General features: G+C 46.2%; 1 protein-coding gene across 1 annotated transcript in view; it reads right to left on the reverse strand.

The window, feature by feature from the left end:
- FRMD4B (FERM domain containing 4B) overlaps positions 1-17,707 on the reverse strand; it is a 174,335-nt gene that overhangs the window by 30,027 nt on the left and 126,601 nt on the right. The window contains exons 8-11 of the mRNA XM_008154153.3: positions 11,012-11,095; positions 9,455-9,520; positions 5,434-5,491; positions 4,004-4,090 (exon numbers count right to left, since the gene is read on the reverse strand). Coding sequence (XP_008152375.2) covers positions 4,004-4,090; positions 5,434-5,491; positions 9,455-9,520; positions 11,012-11,095 — 295 coding nt within the window. The remainder of the gene's footprint in view (positions 1-4,003; positions 4,091-5,433; positions 5,492-9,454; positions 9,521-11,011; positions 11,096-17,707) is intronic.

The raw sequence follows: 17,707 nt of genomic DNA on the forward strand, positions 1-17,707 counted from the left end.
TGCAGACAGCTGTAGCCATCAGATTGATTATTGGTGTGGCTGACGTTTAATTACACGCTGTGCAAACAGGATGGACAGGTCTCCAGCTGACAGGGGTGACTCAGTTCTCCCCTCCACACTGCACTGGGTTTTGTGCTGATGTAGACAGTGAGCTGGACAGCACGCCTCCCCACTGTGAGCCTCACCTCGCATGGAGCAGCGTCGGAAGCAGCCTCCTAACGGAGGCCCTGGTGGGTGGTAGTTGTCGTTTTATTTTTTTATATACCAATAGTTTTTTGTTTTGTTTTTAAAAACAGTTAACTGAAGGCTGAGAACTTTTCTCCTCCCCCTGCGATGCCCGGGGCGATTGTAAGACTTTCTCAACCTGCCATAATGCAGAAAGATACTGATCTGAAAAAGCATTTTACCCCACCGCGTCCATGTCTGACAGCGTCACCTGCATGCCATCCCTACTCCTCACCTCTGACTGGTCCCAGGTGGGATTCCTCGCGGGGGTACAAGGCAGTCATGGCGTGACTTTGATCAGCCCTGACCCACGGTCTGCTTCTTGTGAGGAACAGACATTTTCCTTGAAGTACTGAATGAACCATAAAAGCCGAGAAGAAATACAAGTCTGCGCGTTTTCTTTTTACAGTGAAACTTCATCATTTTTAAGTCCGAATGTTCTGCATCTGAAATGCAGTGGCGTTCTGGTGTGCTTTCACACTCCCTACGAGTTCGCAGGGACATGTTTCACTCACAAGACAAGCCGTCCCGCTCAGCCCTAAACGGGCCGTCCTGTGCTCCTCACTGCCTTGCCTTGCACCAAGGGAGGATTCAAAAGAAAAACTGCTTATGACCTGGATTTTTAATACCCTGACTTTTTGTGGCTTGTAATTTAACAATTTTTAATTTTCTCTTAATCTGCATCATGCATTAGGGCATTGTTGCTAATGAACTGGGAGAGGCAGAGTGCTTACCAGCCTCTGAAAAAACCCACAAACTCTGAGGGTGGGCCAGTGGTGGAGCGTAAGGGCTGTGGGTCTGTAGCAATGTTGGCTCATCGTCTATCCAAACAGTGACCCAAGAGTGCTTCTCCCTCCTTCTCTTGCGTCTCCCCCTCCCTAACAGCTACCGGTTACTGAGTGATGGCTGTGTAATCTCACTTCATTCTCACAGCCGCCCTGGGCGTTGGGTGGCATTACCACTGTGCAGAGGAGGAAACTGCGTCTAAAGAGAGAGGCAGCAACATGTCCGAGGCTACCCAGCAAACAGACGCCGGAGACAGGCTTTGGGTTGCTCCCCAAACTCTTCCCTTCACCGTTCTACTACGGAACCGAAAGCAGCTCGGCCATGACAGGCAAAGGCCCGACAGTCAGAATACCCGAAGGGCGCCTGCTGGTGTTCTCGGCGGGAAGACACACAGGCCCCACACTCCTAGGCTAGCACTGACAGACAGGATGTGCAAAGGACACACGGCTCAGCCTGTGGATCTTGGACCAACCCCTTTTCAAAGCAGCCTTTTGGCATCTCTTGTGATTGGCAAATCTCCCTCCTTCTGGCCTGTTTTCAGCCCGTATAATTACGGCAGGCATGCGGTTCAAGAGGCTGAGCATGTCCAAGGCCTCCCATTCCAGCCTTTGTTTCATTCCAGTTGGCCAATTTGACCTGCATTCGCGCCCGGTGGCTGCGCACGGGTCCATGCAAACAGCTGGAGCGCGGTCCTTGTATGAGTCTGCTCTCACAGCTCTTTAAGGGATGCCTTTTCCATTTGTGCCAACTGGGCCAGGGCAGGGACTCGTAAAACAGCCTCCCTTCAATAAGCCCTTAAATTGTTGGGCTGTGGAAAAATAAAGATACGAAAGCCAAGCCCACTGTCAGGTTTAACAGGAAGAAAGGAGGAGGCAAACAATGGCACAGAGTGGACACGGCTTAAGTAACCCAGAAGGGGAGGGCAAGACAGCGATGAACACAGATGGCCCGTCGAGGGTTGAGCGGGATGGCTTGTCTTGTAAGTGAAACAGGAAAACTCTGCAAATTGAGAAAAGGAAGTGGCTACTGACCCTTGTCTAGGCTCTGGAATGAATAAGCACACCTGATTATGGTCCGTGTCAAACAATATTTACCCATTTCTATGAAACTGTGAAAGGAAAGAAAGGCCTGTGACTCACGAGCAAGCCAGAGAGACCAACTGCACTGCTCGCTGTGCTCATTCCGGTCCCGTTATGTGTGTGTGTGTGTGTGTGTGTGTGTGTGTGTGTGTGTGTGTGGCGGGGGGAGGGGGGCGGCTGTGTTCAGGGGAAGCATGTGCAGGCGGTGGGAAGCTCAACTTCATCAGCCACATTAGCTAAGAAATGACTTGTGAGCCAACTGAAGTTATATTTTACATGCAAATTTCAAAAACCAGCAAGACTCCTGTATGTTATTTCTTTCATTTTTAAGAGATATATTTTTATTGATTTCAGAGAGGGAGGGAGAGGGAGAGGGAGATAGAAACTTCAATGATGAGAGAGAATCATTGATCAGCTGCCTCCTGCATGTCCCCTACTGGGGATCGAGCCCACAAACCAGGCATGTGCCCTTAATTGGAATCGAACCTGCGACCCTTCAGTCCCTAGGCCGACGCTCTATCCACTGAGCCAAGCCGGCTAGGGCTGCATGTTATTTCTTAAAGTAAAATTAAAGGGAGAAATAAATTACCAAAAAATATGTCAGCACAACTACCTTAAGAAACATGACCTGTCATAATTTGATCTGATAAAATAGATAAACTAGGGGTACGTTGTTTCCGTGGCTGGGACTCAGCTCCAGCCCACCCTCCTGCAATGGGAACACCATAATAGGCATCGAAAGGGAGTTGGTTAAATACGTTGTTTCCTCATAACGGAACACTAGGCGCTTTACAAAGAGGGAAAAGAGACTGTGTAAAACCTGAAGAAATGAGATGGAGTATGGGTCAGTGTGCAGCCAGCTTTCTTTTTCGCTGGAAAAGCTCAGCACACACACTGAGGAAGTGTACACGCACCGTCTGAGACACTCCTCTGACACCGGTCATCACGGGTCAGGGGACCGAAAAGGACTTCCTGCTCTCACTGGCCTGCTTCTGGTTGTAAAACAATGCCCTAATACTTGTACTGGTGCTTTTGGCTAAGCCTCAGTGCCCAACCAGTCTGAGCGGAGAGCTGGCCAGGCACGGAAGGGCTGTGGTGGCCCCGCCCACCCTGTTGTGTTGTCTGCATCAGTTTCACCACCATAAAATGGGGAGAAAATAAGCTTTACTTTTTCTCTCAACTGCAAGGAAGATGGTGAGCACCGATGGAAGCGGAAAGGACACTTACAGAAAGGCCCGAGTAAGCCTTTAAGTCCTTAGGATACTGACAGGCCGGGCAGCCGACGGCTTTCCATATGGACTCACCAGTTCTCACCCAGGCAGCACGCACTGTCTGCTTGTGCTTGGGCCGAGAGAAACAACTTCATGATCCAATTTCAAACTGAAAATAATGTCACTGATTAGCTCTGGAAAACCCAAACCCGACAGAATGTGACCCTTTACGAAACAGCAGATAACTTACTTTTCTTTACAAAAAACATACATGTTTAGTGTGGAAAATTGTGAAACAAAGGTAAGCAAAAATAGCAAGAGCATTAAAAGGATCACACATAACCACATTACTGAGAGGTAATGGCACGAGAAATTTTGATTTATGTCTTCACAATTAATCCGTCTTGTTTATCCACCCAATTAAATATGCATCTATATGTATGTGCAAATATAAAATTAATAAATGAAGAAGGGAGTGTTCATCCTAACTTCAGACAGAAACCTCCTTGCATGCACTTGTGAACTAGGCTGTGATCAGAGTTCATCTCTGCGTACACTTCACGCGTAACCGGAGCCTTCCCTGAACCCACCGCTTCACCAACCAACGATTTTGCCCAAGACGGTTCGGTGCCCCTAAAGCAACGCTCCCAGCCCTTCAACAGCTCAAGGGGCTCCTAAGAGTCTGAAGTGATTCACACTTACTTTCCGAGGTTTCACTTTATCTTGTAAGTCATACTGGCCAATTCCTTTATAGCTGATTCCAAGCCACCAAGGAAGTCCTTGTTTATCCTGGAAGACGGAAAAGCATGAGAACCAAGACCTAATTGTTAAGTCGTCTGGAGGTGGCCAGGCGCTCACCAGGCCCAGCCTTTAACAAGTATCCGCAAGTCAAAGTAAAGCTGTCTCGGTAAACAAAACAGTACTTAAGAACCTAACTTGTTATTAAAATGCCTTCTTACAGTTTCTTCAAATAAGACCTTTACGTCAAAACAGACCAATACTATTAATACCATCAAAGAGACCGAAGCATTACTGTTTGGATTAAACATTTGGAGAAGAAATGAAATGTAGGTAATTCAACTAAGAATTAATCCAAAGTACAAAGCAGTTATCTATTTAAAAAAGAAAGAAAGAAGGAAAGCTCTTTGTTCTCTTGATTAGTAACCAGCTATAAAGGTCAGGGAAGTTTCCAAAGATGTAAAAAGTGGTTCTAAATCCTGATGTTTGTAATACATTAACAGTGAACATGGGAATACTGAAAAACAGGATGTTTGAATAATGCCTGTGAGGTACACATGGGGAGGGGAGAGTTTTTTTTCATAAATTTATCTTTTAGGTCTTGAAAAGCATAGGGTGTATTGACATAAGGAAAGAAAAACTTAGGCTGGAACATATATCTATATGCAAACAAACTAGGAATCAGTAGAAATTAAAGTTGCATTAGTACACATATTTAGTACAGGGTGTCCCCATTATGCAGGCATTTATTATCCAATTCTCCACCATTTTGAATTGTAAACATTGTTGGAATTTGAAGAGTCACTCAAGATTGATCAATTATAAAACTATTCTGCTTTCAAACAGCACTCCCTTCTTAACCTGCTTTATCTCTTCTCACCTCACAATACTCCTTAGTCACTCTCTCCCTGCTTATAAACATCTACAAACACTACACAAACACAAAGCGTACTGATGGAAAATTGAATTGCAAAGCCTGTGAGGATTTTATGAAGCTACTGACACGACAATGTGAGTGCATGGCTCTCACATAAAGGCACTATCTAATGAATTTCTGGTGGCATCAGAAAGGTAAACAACTGGAAAGGAAAAAAATAAGTAGGAATAGCTAATAGGACAGATGTGACAGAGAATGATCTGAGGACTAACAGAGGCTTTGGGAAAACATTTGAACATAGCAAGTATTTGGCAAAAATATGCTTTATAATTTGCGAAAAATGACAAGATACCTGGCTTTTTTTCCCTTAAGAAAGTCAATCTTATTCTCAATGCTCAAATTTCTAGATAACTTACATATATATGCATATTGATTTATACAATTTTAGAAAGCTGGTGTTCACTGACTCACAGAGTGACATGGGCATCATGAAAGCCTTGCATGTAGAAACACTTACCTTTACTGCGTAATAATGGACTCCGTAGGTCGGTAGAGCTTCTACTATTTTCATATATCTGTGGAAAATGAATATATTATAACCTCTTACTAAAATAGGGGGCCCTTCTGGGGAAAGTGATTGAAAGAAATACAATTTATATCGACATTTCTCATTTTAAGTGTCTTTGACTAAAGTAGAAAATATTAGGACATTACTTAGAAAACTTGAATTTAAAAAAGCTATAGGAAATGTTATTTTCTGCATATTAAGATTTCTATGGCTTAGAAGCATATTGTACTGTATTATACATTCAAATTGCAAGTATTTCTTACACTAAGCACCTAATAATGCAAAGCAATGAGAGTCAACTTTCGGGTCATTCTCATAATAAGTAAAAAATAAAGCTATTCCATGTATTATTGATTGTGGTAAACTCTTAGAAATATATATTCAACTCTTAAGTCAAAAATCTCAGAAATATACACTTAAAAAGGGAAAAGTTTATTGTATGAAAACCTGATTTTTAAAAATACGCCCACTCCCCCACCCCAAGTAAAAATTAAAGCAATAGTGCTACCATTGCTATTTTTAATTCAACAAGTATTTACTGTGTACCTCTAAGGCTTTCTGGAGTGGACTAAATTGTGTAAGACTGTCTCTCGGCCTACAAAGAATTGAGATTCCAGTTTGATGGGATTTGTTAATGGTATTTGAAGATTAATTGCTCTGGACTTTGTAACCAATAATTTGGTGATTTTTAAAAGCAAATAGCCTACATGTAAATGAACATAAGAGGTTAGGGAAATGTGCTAAGGTCAATAATATCATTCACCAGCCAAACAAAATTATCAACTTAAAAATTAGCTTACTAGCCCTAGCCAGTTTGGCTCAGTAGATAGAGTGTCAGCCCTGGGACTGAGGGGTCCCGGGTTCAGTTACGGTCAAGGGCACATACCTTGGTTGCAGGCTCGATCCCCAGCCCCCAACATGCACATTCGGGAGGCAACCAATCAACGTGTCTCTCTCACATCGATGTTTCTCTCTCTGTGTCTCTCCCCCTCCCTTCCATGCTCTCTAAAAAATCAATGGAAAAATATCCTCGGGTGAGGATTAACAACAACAAAAAGAAAATCAGCCTGCTGTATTTGGTCAAACATGTAATTAACTCACCCCTAGTGCCGTGGCAGGGCCAGGCCAAATGGTTCTGCGGGCCTTACACGGCCCACAGGCTGTCCAGTTCCCCACCTCTGGTCCAGAGCCTTAACTACCAAGTTGGACAGTCTCCTATGTGGCGCCACAGTGATGATGACCAGGGGAAATAAAATGACTCTGCATTTAAACAAGGAGACTCCATAATCTGCTGATTAGCCTAACCTTAAATCCCTCAGGGACATTGTTACTCCTGTATTTCTTTATTTCATTTCAGAAAATTGGCACAATGACTTAAGATATCAAGGATTCAGGACAGCTAACTTCTGCTTTTCACCTTGAAGATCACAGAAAGTGTGTTATGATAAAAAGGAGATTAGTATGGCCTTGGCCAGGGAGCTCAGTTGGTTAGAGTGTCGTCCCGATACACCAAGGTTGCGAGTTTAATCCCCAGTCAGGGCACATACAAGAATGAACGAATGAATGCATAAAAAAGTGGAACAACAAATCAATGTTTCTGTCTCTCTATCTCTCTCCCCCCTTCCTCTCTCTCTCACTCTCAAATCAAAACAAAACAAAATAACAACAAAGGAGATTACTGTAAGATGTAGGGATACAGGGGAAATTTCAGTTCTCACATGCCCTGACCTATATTCAGTAGTGTTTTGTTTTTTAAACTTTTATGGCCATAAAAGTTATTGCAATTATTATACAAAAAATGCATCATTAGTTTTTATAATTATACTAGAGGCCCGGTGCATGAAATTCGTGCATGAAGGGGGGGGTGTCCCTCAGCCCAGCCTACACCCTCTCCAATCTGGGACCCCTTGAGAGATGTCCAACTGCCCAGTGGGATCGGGCCTAAACGGGCAGTTGGACATCCCTCTCACAATCTAGGACTGCTGGCTCCCAACTGCTCGCCTGCCTGCCTTCCTGATTGCCTCTAACCACTTCTGCCTGCCCGCCTGATCACCCCCTAACCACTCTCCTGCCAGCCTGATCGACGCCTAACTGCTCCCCTGCCAGCCTGATTGCCCCCAACTTCCCTCCTCTGCTGGCTTGGTCACCCCTAACTGCCATCCCCTGCAGGGTTGATTGCCTCCAACTGCCCTCCCTTGCAGGCCTGGTGCCTCTCAACTGCCCTCCCCTGCTGGCCATCATGTGGTGGCCATCCTGTGTCCACATAGGGGCAGGATCTTTGACCACATGGGGGCAGCCATATTGTGTGTTGGATTGATGGTCAATCTGCATATTACTCTTTTATTAGATAGGAGGATAGAGGCCTGGTGCACGGGTGGGGGCCAGCTGGTTTGCCCTGAAGGGTGTCCTGGATCAGGTTGGGGTTCCCTTGGGGTGTGGAGAGGCCTGAGCAAGGGGCCTGTGGTGGTTTGCAGGCCAGCCAAGCCCTTGGTGACCCAAGCAGAGGCCCTGGTATCTGGAATTTATTTACCTTCTACAATTGAAACTTTGTAGCCTGGAGCGGAGCCAAGCCTCCTGCTGGATCCGTGAATTTTGTTTACCTTCTATAATTGAAACTTTGTATCCTTGAGTGGAGGCCTGGGCCCGCCAGAGTATGTGGAAAGCTTAGCTTCTTCTGTTGCCAGGGAAACCCAATGGTAGCCATCTTGGCTGGGGTTAATTTGCATACTCACTCCGATTGGCTGGTGGGCGTGGCTTATGTAGCAGAGTGATGGTTAATTTGCATATTACCCTTTTATTAGAGAGAAATTTAGATTTTATAATTCTAAAATTTTAATGTAGCTTGTGAACGATTTTTTTTTTTTTTTGAGAGAGAAACATTGATTTGTTGTTCCATCTATCTATGCATTCATTGGTTGATTTTTTTTTTTTTTTAATTAATCCTCACCCGAGGATATTTTTTCCATTGCTTTTTTTACAGAGAGTGGAAGGAAAGGCGGAAGGGGGAGAGAGAGGAAGAGAGAGGGAGGAAGAGAGAGGGAGAGAGGGAAAGAGGGAGAGAGGGAGAGAGGGAGAGAGGGAGAGAGGGAGAGAGAGAGAGAGAGAGAGAGAGAGAGAGAGAGAGAGAGAAACATCAATGTGAGAGAGACACTTCCATTGGTTGCCTCCCGCCCGACTGGGGCCAGGGATTGAACCCACAACCCAGGTATGGGGAATCAAACCTGAGAGCCTTTGGTCCACAAGCTCTAACCACTGAGCAACTGGCCAGGGCCATTTGTTGATTCTTGTATGGCCCTGACTGGGGACTGAACCTGCAACCTTGGCATATCGGGATGCCACTCTCACCAACTAAGCTACCCAGCCAGGGCCCCTTGTGAACTATTCTTAATAAATGGATGGTAACTCTAAGAGTGGAAAGTGCAGAAATATATCAACATGGCCTTTCTCGGTAGCGTGAAGAAACAGCTTATCTAACACCAACACTGTGTTCCACCGGAAGCAGGGTCACAAACCTGGCAACCAAACGTGGCCTCCAGGCAGGGTGTTAGGCTCACGTTGTATTAAAATTTTCTTAAAATTAGTTTGCAATGTTTAAAATGGGATTTAAAAACCAGAAGTTCCAGCTTTCCTTGGAAAACATCAGAAGATCTGGTAACACTATGCATGAATTCTGAAGCTGAGTAGCTCTGCCCAGGGCAAAAGCCCTCCGGTTCACCACAGTCCCCACCATTCCTTATCGCCCCACACTTGGCCTATATTTCTCCGTTTTGTTACCTGCCTGACACTGATAGCATCTGAACTGATGACACAAATATGGAACGAGCCAAGACATTTTATAACTCATGGTAAGAGATGTGTAATCAGATGAGGACAACATACACACAAACCACACAGCAGAAATCGTGCCAGAGGCTTCTGTAGACAGAAGACATTCACTGAAGTCTAAGCCAGAGGAAAGAAGGGTACTTACTGGACCACAGCTTGGCCGCGGGTCAGACCTCTGGTTTTCAAATAATGCTCAATCACCCTGTCCTCACTGCAAAACAAGGAGATGGCGACGCATGATTACATGGGACACAGACTCGTTACCAGCCCCTCGGGTGGCTGTTGAGGAACTCCAGAAGGAAGGCCATCCCACTGGCTGGGAGAGAAGCTGACGTTTCTGTAGACATGGCTCCTGGAGGGTTCAAACCTCAGACATTTGACTACCTCGTCACGATTTTTTAACTTATGTTTTATATAATGTATCCATATAATTTAATAACACTAACATGTTATTATTAACATTAATATTAATATATCATGTATTCATAAAATTTAGTATTTTTTAAAACTTAATTTACTAGAAAAAGAAACATAATATCAATTTATCAAATGAAAAACTAATATCCATTGTCATAACTGAGTGAAATATAATAAATTCAAAATAGTGTTAGTAAAGAGGGCTCAGTGGGTGTTAGGTATTCAAGACAGTTTCCTTACATTATTCAGAGAGATCTAGAAAGAATTAAAACTGCTTCTGAGTCCGCGTTCAATCTAAAATACTCTATTGTCACTACGTGGGGACACAGTGTTTTGGGAGAAAATCCTTCATTATTGTCCTAGGATGAAATGTTGACCTCACTGGGGAGGAACAGGCTGAAGTTCAGCAACCTGGGACATCATCCAGCTATTGTGCCCTCCTTTCAGACAGGTAGTTTCAGCCAGAAGCTAGGCGAGTAAATGTTTTTCTCTCTACTTCTGGTAATCAATAGCCATTGGTCTTTTTTCTTTCTTTCCTAAAACACTATTACTTAATGATGGTTCGTTTAGAAGGTTCCAGACTGAGGATGCAACGCAGCCTCAGTACTCACGTTCACTGCTTACTGGGGAACTGTGTTCAGCTTTCCTACTAACGCTATTAATGTTGACTATTTATCTTGTAATCAGTTTTTAGTGGGAAAGAAAACCATCTTTAGGATTTGGAGCCTTCAACCAAGAAAAATATATTTACAGGTAATGGATGTAAGTAATTCAAAGGGGGAAAAAAGTACCTTTATAGAAAAAATGTTATGTGAAAAATGGGTACTTATGGATTCATTAAAACACAACCAAATAAAGTAATTCAAAATATACACCGACTTCTGGCCACAGAGGAAACTATTTCCGGTTATTAAGAAAACCTCTGCCAGGGCACTCTGCAGTTTATAGCAGTTCCCCTGCACTCGGCCAGATGCAGGCCAGGCCGTGTCACCCACCCACCGGCACTGTGCTCACCACAGCGCCCTCCGCAGGCCCTTCCCCACGCAGCAAGATGGCACGCAGCCGGCTGCTCTTGACAATGACTCTGCTCTTGGTACAATGATTTCCGGGGAACCGTGAGAAGATCCTTCCACTGAAAGGACCACCGTCTACTTACGGTGACTCTGACACACTGATGGGCAATTGGATACTGTCTTCACTTATATTTCGTTTAATCTCCCGAAAAGCCTGCTGTTCTCATGGAGGTGTGACAGGCCGGGTCACCGGCTGCCTTGCTCTGGCTTACCAGTAAGCAAGGGACGGATGCTCCTGAAGAGTTCTGGTTGGGAAGGCTGAGAGTGTCCTTAAATCTTTCCTGGCATTTTCATCACTAAAAAGAAGAGGAATACAGTAATGTCAGTCATGGTTACCGACAACATTATCCAAGCTAGTCACCAGATGAGGCCTGAAAAACAGCTACAGCACACGGGGCTCCATTAAACGTTGTCAGCACACACAAGGCCCCAGAGCTAGCCCTTAATTTGACAACCCCCACGTCATTTGATATTATAAAGTTTAAAAAGATGAAAAAGTTTAAATAATCATATTAAGCTACCTTAACCCCATCTTCCTTATTCTCCTCATAAACTTGTAGCTGTTTTCACTACATATTTCCTGTATGCATCTCTATTATTACGGAATTATTATATTGTGCACATTTCATATTCTATTTTGATATAGCATTTTTCAAATTTTGTTAAATACTTTCTCCACCTTTCTATAGTAGCCTCATAATTATCTTTGGTGGATACATAATATTCACTATATTGGAATACTGGTTATCATAAAACCATTCACACAGTATTGCCCATTTTTTATATTAGATATCACTGCAGTAAAAAGGTTTATGTAGACTTTACATTAGATATCATTGCAATAAAAAGATCTAGGTAGACCTCATATTATTTTCTTATACTCTAACCACCCGCACCTGCACAACGAGGGTAATAACAGTACCTACTGCATGGGAAGAGCTGTGATGAGAAATCACTGGAATAGATGATGTGAAAATGCATTTCCAAGGCAACCCAGGGCATCGCTGACATTGCATCAAGTGAACTGAAATGCACCCACGAGAGGTCAGCTGTTACCTAATTATTTAAAATGGCAAAATTCTGCTGATCAAAAGAGAAGGGTGTGGTCTCATGGAATTTCACGGAAGGGAGAGCAGGGAGAGCTGGTTGGGCCTGCACTGTATGAGGGCAAATGCTCTCTTCTGCCCCAGCCACTCAAGGAGGTAGTCTAGGAGGAGCGGGCAGGGCTCTCCAGGGCCTGTCAGAGCCCAGGACAAGTCCCCAAGCAGCTACTCACAATCCTGAGCAAACTGGTGCTCACCCGCTGGGGATCAGGAACTCCCCTCCTTTCCACCGCGTTGTACCTTCGTGTTCTTTGTGGAGAGTTACGGAGCCAGGCACCATGTTTCTACCTCACATACGTCTCATCGCAGCTCTTCCCAAGCAGTAGGGACTATTATTACCCTCGCTGCACAGGTGTGAGTGTGAGGGTCGGAGAGACTAAGCCACTTGCTCAGTGTCTCACAGCTGCTACGCGCGTGAAGAGGCCAGAAGGCAAAGCCAGTCTGTTTGACTCTAAAGGCCAAGACCAGAACCATTCTATCCTAATTCCCGATTCCCTGACAGACCCCCAGAGCGGGTCCTAGAGTGCCGGCGGACATAAACATCCTCCTCTCTTGCCAGGCATAGTCACCCTCACTCCTAATTACAATGAAAATGCAGAACCCATTAGCTTTAAATTCCATCACTGAGGCATTTACATTAGCTTCCCTGGGGCTTGCCCCGACGTGAATCATGATAGTGAAAGAGATGAACCCCCCACTGGAGGAGCAAACACTGAACCCAGAGTGACTCTCCCCCGGGGAGCACTCATTCAGCACTCACACACCCACTGCTACCGGGATGGGACGGGACCACGCATGGCCTGTGGACAGGTCTGTCTGGCCCACACTGGATTAGGAAGTCACGTGGTCACTATGTCACGTGGTCAGGTTTGGGGTAAGTGATTCTCCTCTGTCTACAGAAGCTCGTTTTCTGATTCTGGTTTCCAAGCTTCTTGACCAGGCCCTGGGCAACCCCGGAACCCACGGAGCCAACTGTCCCTAGGCTGCCCATCTCCCAGTGGGACACAGCCGAGCGCCCCCTGCTGGAGACACCAAGCTCTGCACCTGCCAGCATTTCCTTTCAAAACCAGGTTCATGGCCCTTCCTACAGGTGAGAGATCCGGCTTCACAAACTGCTGCAGGAAGTAAAGTCCCTTGGCGCCTGTTCTTACAGAAGATCAATCTCTCCATTCATTGAAATCTGAGCAGTATGGCCTACCCACAATGACAATCTTGGGAAACTGGTTTGGGCTTCCTGAAAACCAAAATATATCACAATCCAATTTATTCCTATGAAAGGTCACCTGTCAACTCCCAGTAATGGTATTTATTTTTCTCAATCATTTCTTTTATGCTCTGTACTTCAAATCCCACTTCCTTTTTAAAGAAGTTGGCTTGTCAGTTTTTTATGGGGGCTACATACATGGATATGTTCTAAAACAGTGAGGAAGGACAACTCTTTTCTATTAATCATCACCACAAGCCACACGTGTGTTTTCTTCTGGGTCCGCGGGAACTTTATCAGCCCAGCACTCACTCATTCTTTGTATTTAGTTCCTTTTGTAGCAATCAAAACCTCACTACAGGAGGCGCTGCCTTTACCATCAGGTCACTCATCCATTTAGCGAGTATGTAGTAAGTGTACGCACGCCACCCAGCATGTGGAAGCCGTGTCATATGATGAAGTCACCACTTTCTCTAACCTCACGGGCCAGAGGACACAGCTACTCCTGATTGCAAGGGACACTGGATGTGTAGTCTTTATCTGAGGCACATCAGGGCTAACTAAAAATTCTACTACTGTGAGAGAAGGGGATTTTAGATACCGGGGAACAGCGACCAGACGCCATGGCTGGCAAGGAGCCACCACTCAGATCCAGGAAATTGCTGCCCTGTGCGAATATGGATCCACTGTTGATTGCATATTTTAAAAAATAAGGCAAAATCCCAGAGCTTTATGTGAGACTAGAGGCCCGGTGCACGAATTCATGCATGGTGGGGGTCCCTCAGCCTGGCCAGTGATTGGGGCCGATTGGGGCCGGCCAGCCTGGGGGAGTGATAGCAGGAGGTTGGCTGTGGGAGCACACTGACCACCAGGGGGCAGCTCCTGTGTTGAGCGTCCGCCCCCTGGTGGTCAGTCCATGTCATAGCTACCAGCCAGTTGTCTGGTCGTCCGGTCATAATGGTTGCTTAGGCTTTTATATATATAGACTAGAGGCCCAGTGCACGAAATTCGTGCACAGGTGCGGACCTTAGGCCTCGCCAGCGAGCAAAGCGCAAGCATCTGGTGTGGAAGGGCAGGTCCCAGCTGACCTCTGGGCCCTGGGCAGCACCTGGGCCCCTGGGCCCTCGCGTGCCCCCCTCCGCCTGAGTCATAGAGCCTGAGTCCCCACATGGAGATGCAGTGAGCGCGGCCGGGCGCCGTGGGCTGGGGCGCAGCGTGGGCCTCTGGGACAGACAGCGGCGCTGCATGGAAGCCGGGCAGGCAGCGCACGCTCTCCCGGCCGGCCTCACAGACCGGCTCCTGTGCAAACCCATGGGAGCCCGACTGGCCCTTGCGGTCCTGGCGGCTGCGGCCCAGCTCACCCGGAAGCCCATTGGGGCCGGCAGCACCTCCACTGACACCCGCTGCCAGCGCCTTGTCACCGACAACTGCCATGTTCTGCGCCGCCCCCTGGTGGTCAGCTCACATCATAGCGAGTGGTCAAACTCCCGGTCGAAGGGACACTTTGCATATTAGGCTTTTATTATATAGGTTATCTGAATTGTAAAATATTGTCTCAACTAAAAAACAAATCAAACCCCTTTCCCCCCCACCCCCCCAAAAAAAAGAAAAGAAACCAAACCTAAAACATTGCTCAGGCCATATAAAAAATACTAGCAGACCACCACTATTACTCTGCAATTTCTGACATAAACTCTTAGTAAAGAAGGCATGGAGAGAGGCCTTCTCAGCTTATCTACTTGGTTTCTAGTTTTAGAAAATTTATTAACAGTCTCAAATTGTCAGCAGTGCCTGAACAAAAGAGACACAAATAATTTTGACAAATGTGAAATCAAGACCATCCCAAATTATTTCATTCTCAGCAAATAACACAACTTTATTTCGTTTTATTAGAAAAAGGTTCTTATTATTCTTCCAAACTTGGCTATTTGTGCTATTACAAGACATACTTTCCTTATGAATATAAAACATTACTTTCCTATAGGAACCCATTCAGTAACCCATTTCAAACAAGCCACCCCGGATATCGAAGCAACTGAGCTGCGGACACAGCTGTAACCCTAGAAGGGAGAGCTCCAACAGGACCCAAAGACGGGTGAAATAGCAGCCTGCCAGGAAAGTTGGTTAACCCTTCCAACAAGCAGGGAAAATCCAAATGGCCGACACAGAAGCCAGGCTTCCGCCTCCTCAGAACACAGGAAAACGCATACACACCCTACAGGATCACCATTATGCACCTGACCACCAAACGTGCAGAACTCTGCCCATACTAGTTTACGTGAAGATGGGCAAGAGGAACTCGCATCCAGAGCTAGTGGTAGGGCAACTGGTGCGCTCACTGTGGACATCTGCATTCTCTAGGACCCGGGATCCTTCCCTACGGATACTCCTAGAGAGACTTACACCAAGGAGTGAGGTTTACAGCGGCACGGTTCACAATGAGACAAATCAAAGAAACAGCCCAAATAGTCCCCAGCAGTGGAAATGACAAACTGCAGTGCGATCACACCGTGGAGGAGCTGCACACAGCATGGGGAACCTCACAGATATTAAGCAAAGAAGCAAGAGCCAAAACACCACTTACATCACCATGCCATGTACACCAAGTTCCAAAACAAGCAGAATGAACCTGCAGAGGACGTAGGTGGTACGCGTAGAAAGCAAAACCAGAAGTGTGTGCCGTAGAGTCAGCACCTCTGGGGAAGGAGGGTTTTATTGAGGGGGGTGGCGGGGGGGGCAGTACACAATGAAGGGAATGGGGTCTGGGCAATGTGGACGAAAGGGGGCCCGTGCTCACCTGCCAGCCTCAGGGGAGGCCTGTGTGGTGGCCGCACAAACTCAGACCTAGAGTAACCTCAGAGGATGGTCGGAAATTAAAACTTTTCAGCTAAAAGCAGTTTTTGGTGGGTAGTCACGTCCTAGGCAGGCATCTTCCCTGACAAAGGTCAATCTTTAGCTTAACTGAGCCTGTCCATTGTCTTTTTGGATTTACCATAACATGTCTTTGGAATGTCAGAGTAATTTTCCTTTTTCCCGACCCTCAAAGCACAGGCACCCTGCGGAGACCACAGTCCCCTCCCTGTCACTGAGTTAACTGCTGACTGCTGGCTGTCCTGCACCCGCCTGTGTAAAAGGAGCATGTGTCTATCATTTCACTTCTTATCCAATCCCAGAGGGTTCCCCGCGCTGCTTTCTCCCGCCTCCCTAATCCGTCACCAGTGGATTTCATGTGACCCACTTACGCCTCCTTTTTTTTTAATCCTCACCCAAGGATATTTCTCCATAGATTTTTAGAGAGACTGGAAGGGAGGGGGAGAGACACAGAGAGAGAAACATCAATGTGAGAGAGGCACATCAATCGGTTGCCTCCAGCACTGGGGCTAGGGACTGAGCCTGCAACCGAGGTATGTACCCTTGACCAGAATCAAACCTGGGACCCTTCAGTCTGACACTAACCATTGAGCAAACTGGCTAGGGCTACGTCTCCTATTTTGATTGTAATGTATAAATAAGGTGCAAAACTGCCATTCTCCAGAGCATTATCTCAATCTGTTGAGATTTTGCTTCCTGGCAACTGTCAACAATTTGGCTCAAATAAACTCATAAAAATTCTTTATAGGTTTGACAGCAACATTCCTCACTGGGTGTACTTATGTGCCCGTGCATTATCCAATTTGTCCCTTACACTCTACATACCAGTTTTATGCATTCTTCTGTGTGACGTAATTCACACAGAAAACCCGATCCATCTGGCTGGTGGGTGCAGCGAGGTGCTGGAAACACGGGCACGTTATTCTAAAGTTAATCCCGGCATTTGCACTGTTTAGGACCAAGCAGGACTCCACATCTGAGTGACAGACAGTAGCTGAGTGTTCATTTGTTCGCCCTTGGAAGAACCTGGCTGGGGAATTTGCCTGGAGCCTGAGGCCACGTGGATCCACTGAGCCCCAGGGGCAGAAAGGGGGCTGGGCTTCCCTGACAGATCCATCTGGAACCCAGAGGGAGGGCCTGACAGGGGCCAGGAGGTGAGCAGGCCCCGGTGGGGATGTCTCCGCCTTTCCCCAGCAGTAGATGCACTCACCCTGTCTGAACATTCTTGACTCTAAAGGCAGTGGAAGTGCTGTCTTAAAGATGCACTTGACCAGAATTGCCAAGAGGGACTGATTGCTCCAGGTTCTCGCCAGAGAGAATCAAACACTTGCTCCCGCACAGTAACCAGACCAGAAACTGCTTTTCTTCATCATTTCAGCGGGAATTCAGCTCTCACACGAAGAACACCTTTTATCTGATTGCATTTTATCTGGGTAGGCCCACCCTCTCCTTTAGGTATCCCCCACTCCGGCTCTGACAGCTTTCTGGCCGCAGCGGCCCAGGGCCCACATTCAGCCTCTGCACCGATGTTTCAGGCCGTGATTCCTTTTGGTGTTCTCAAGCCCCTTGCATGGCCTGTTGTTTTTCTTTACTGACCTCAAAAAACCCTGGAGGAATGTGCCAACCTCACTCATTTTGGAGAAAGCCACATGGTTGGCAAAGCCGAGGCCACCGCTGTGTGTGCTGGAACCCTCGGAAGGAGACAGCCACTCCCAGCAAATGTGTGCACC

Source organism: Eptesicus fuscus, chromosome 18, assembly GCF_027574615.1.
Source record: "Eptesicus fuscus isolate TK198812 chromosome 18, DD_ASM_mEF_20220401, whole genome shotgun sequence".
In the NCBI taxonomy this organism is placed as follows: Eukaryota; Metazoa; Chordata; class Mammalia; order Chiroptera; family Vespertilionidae; genus Eptesicus; species Eptesicus fuscus.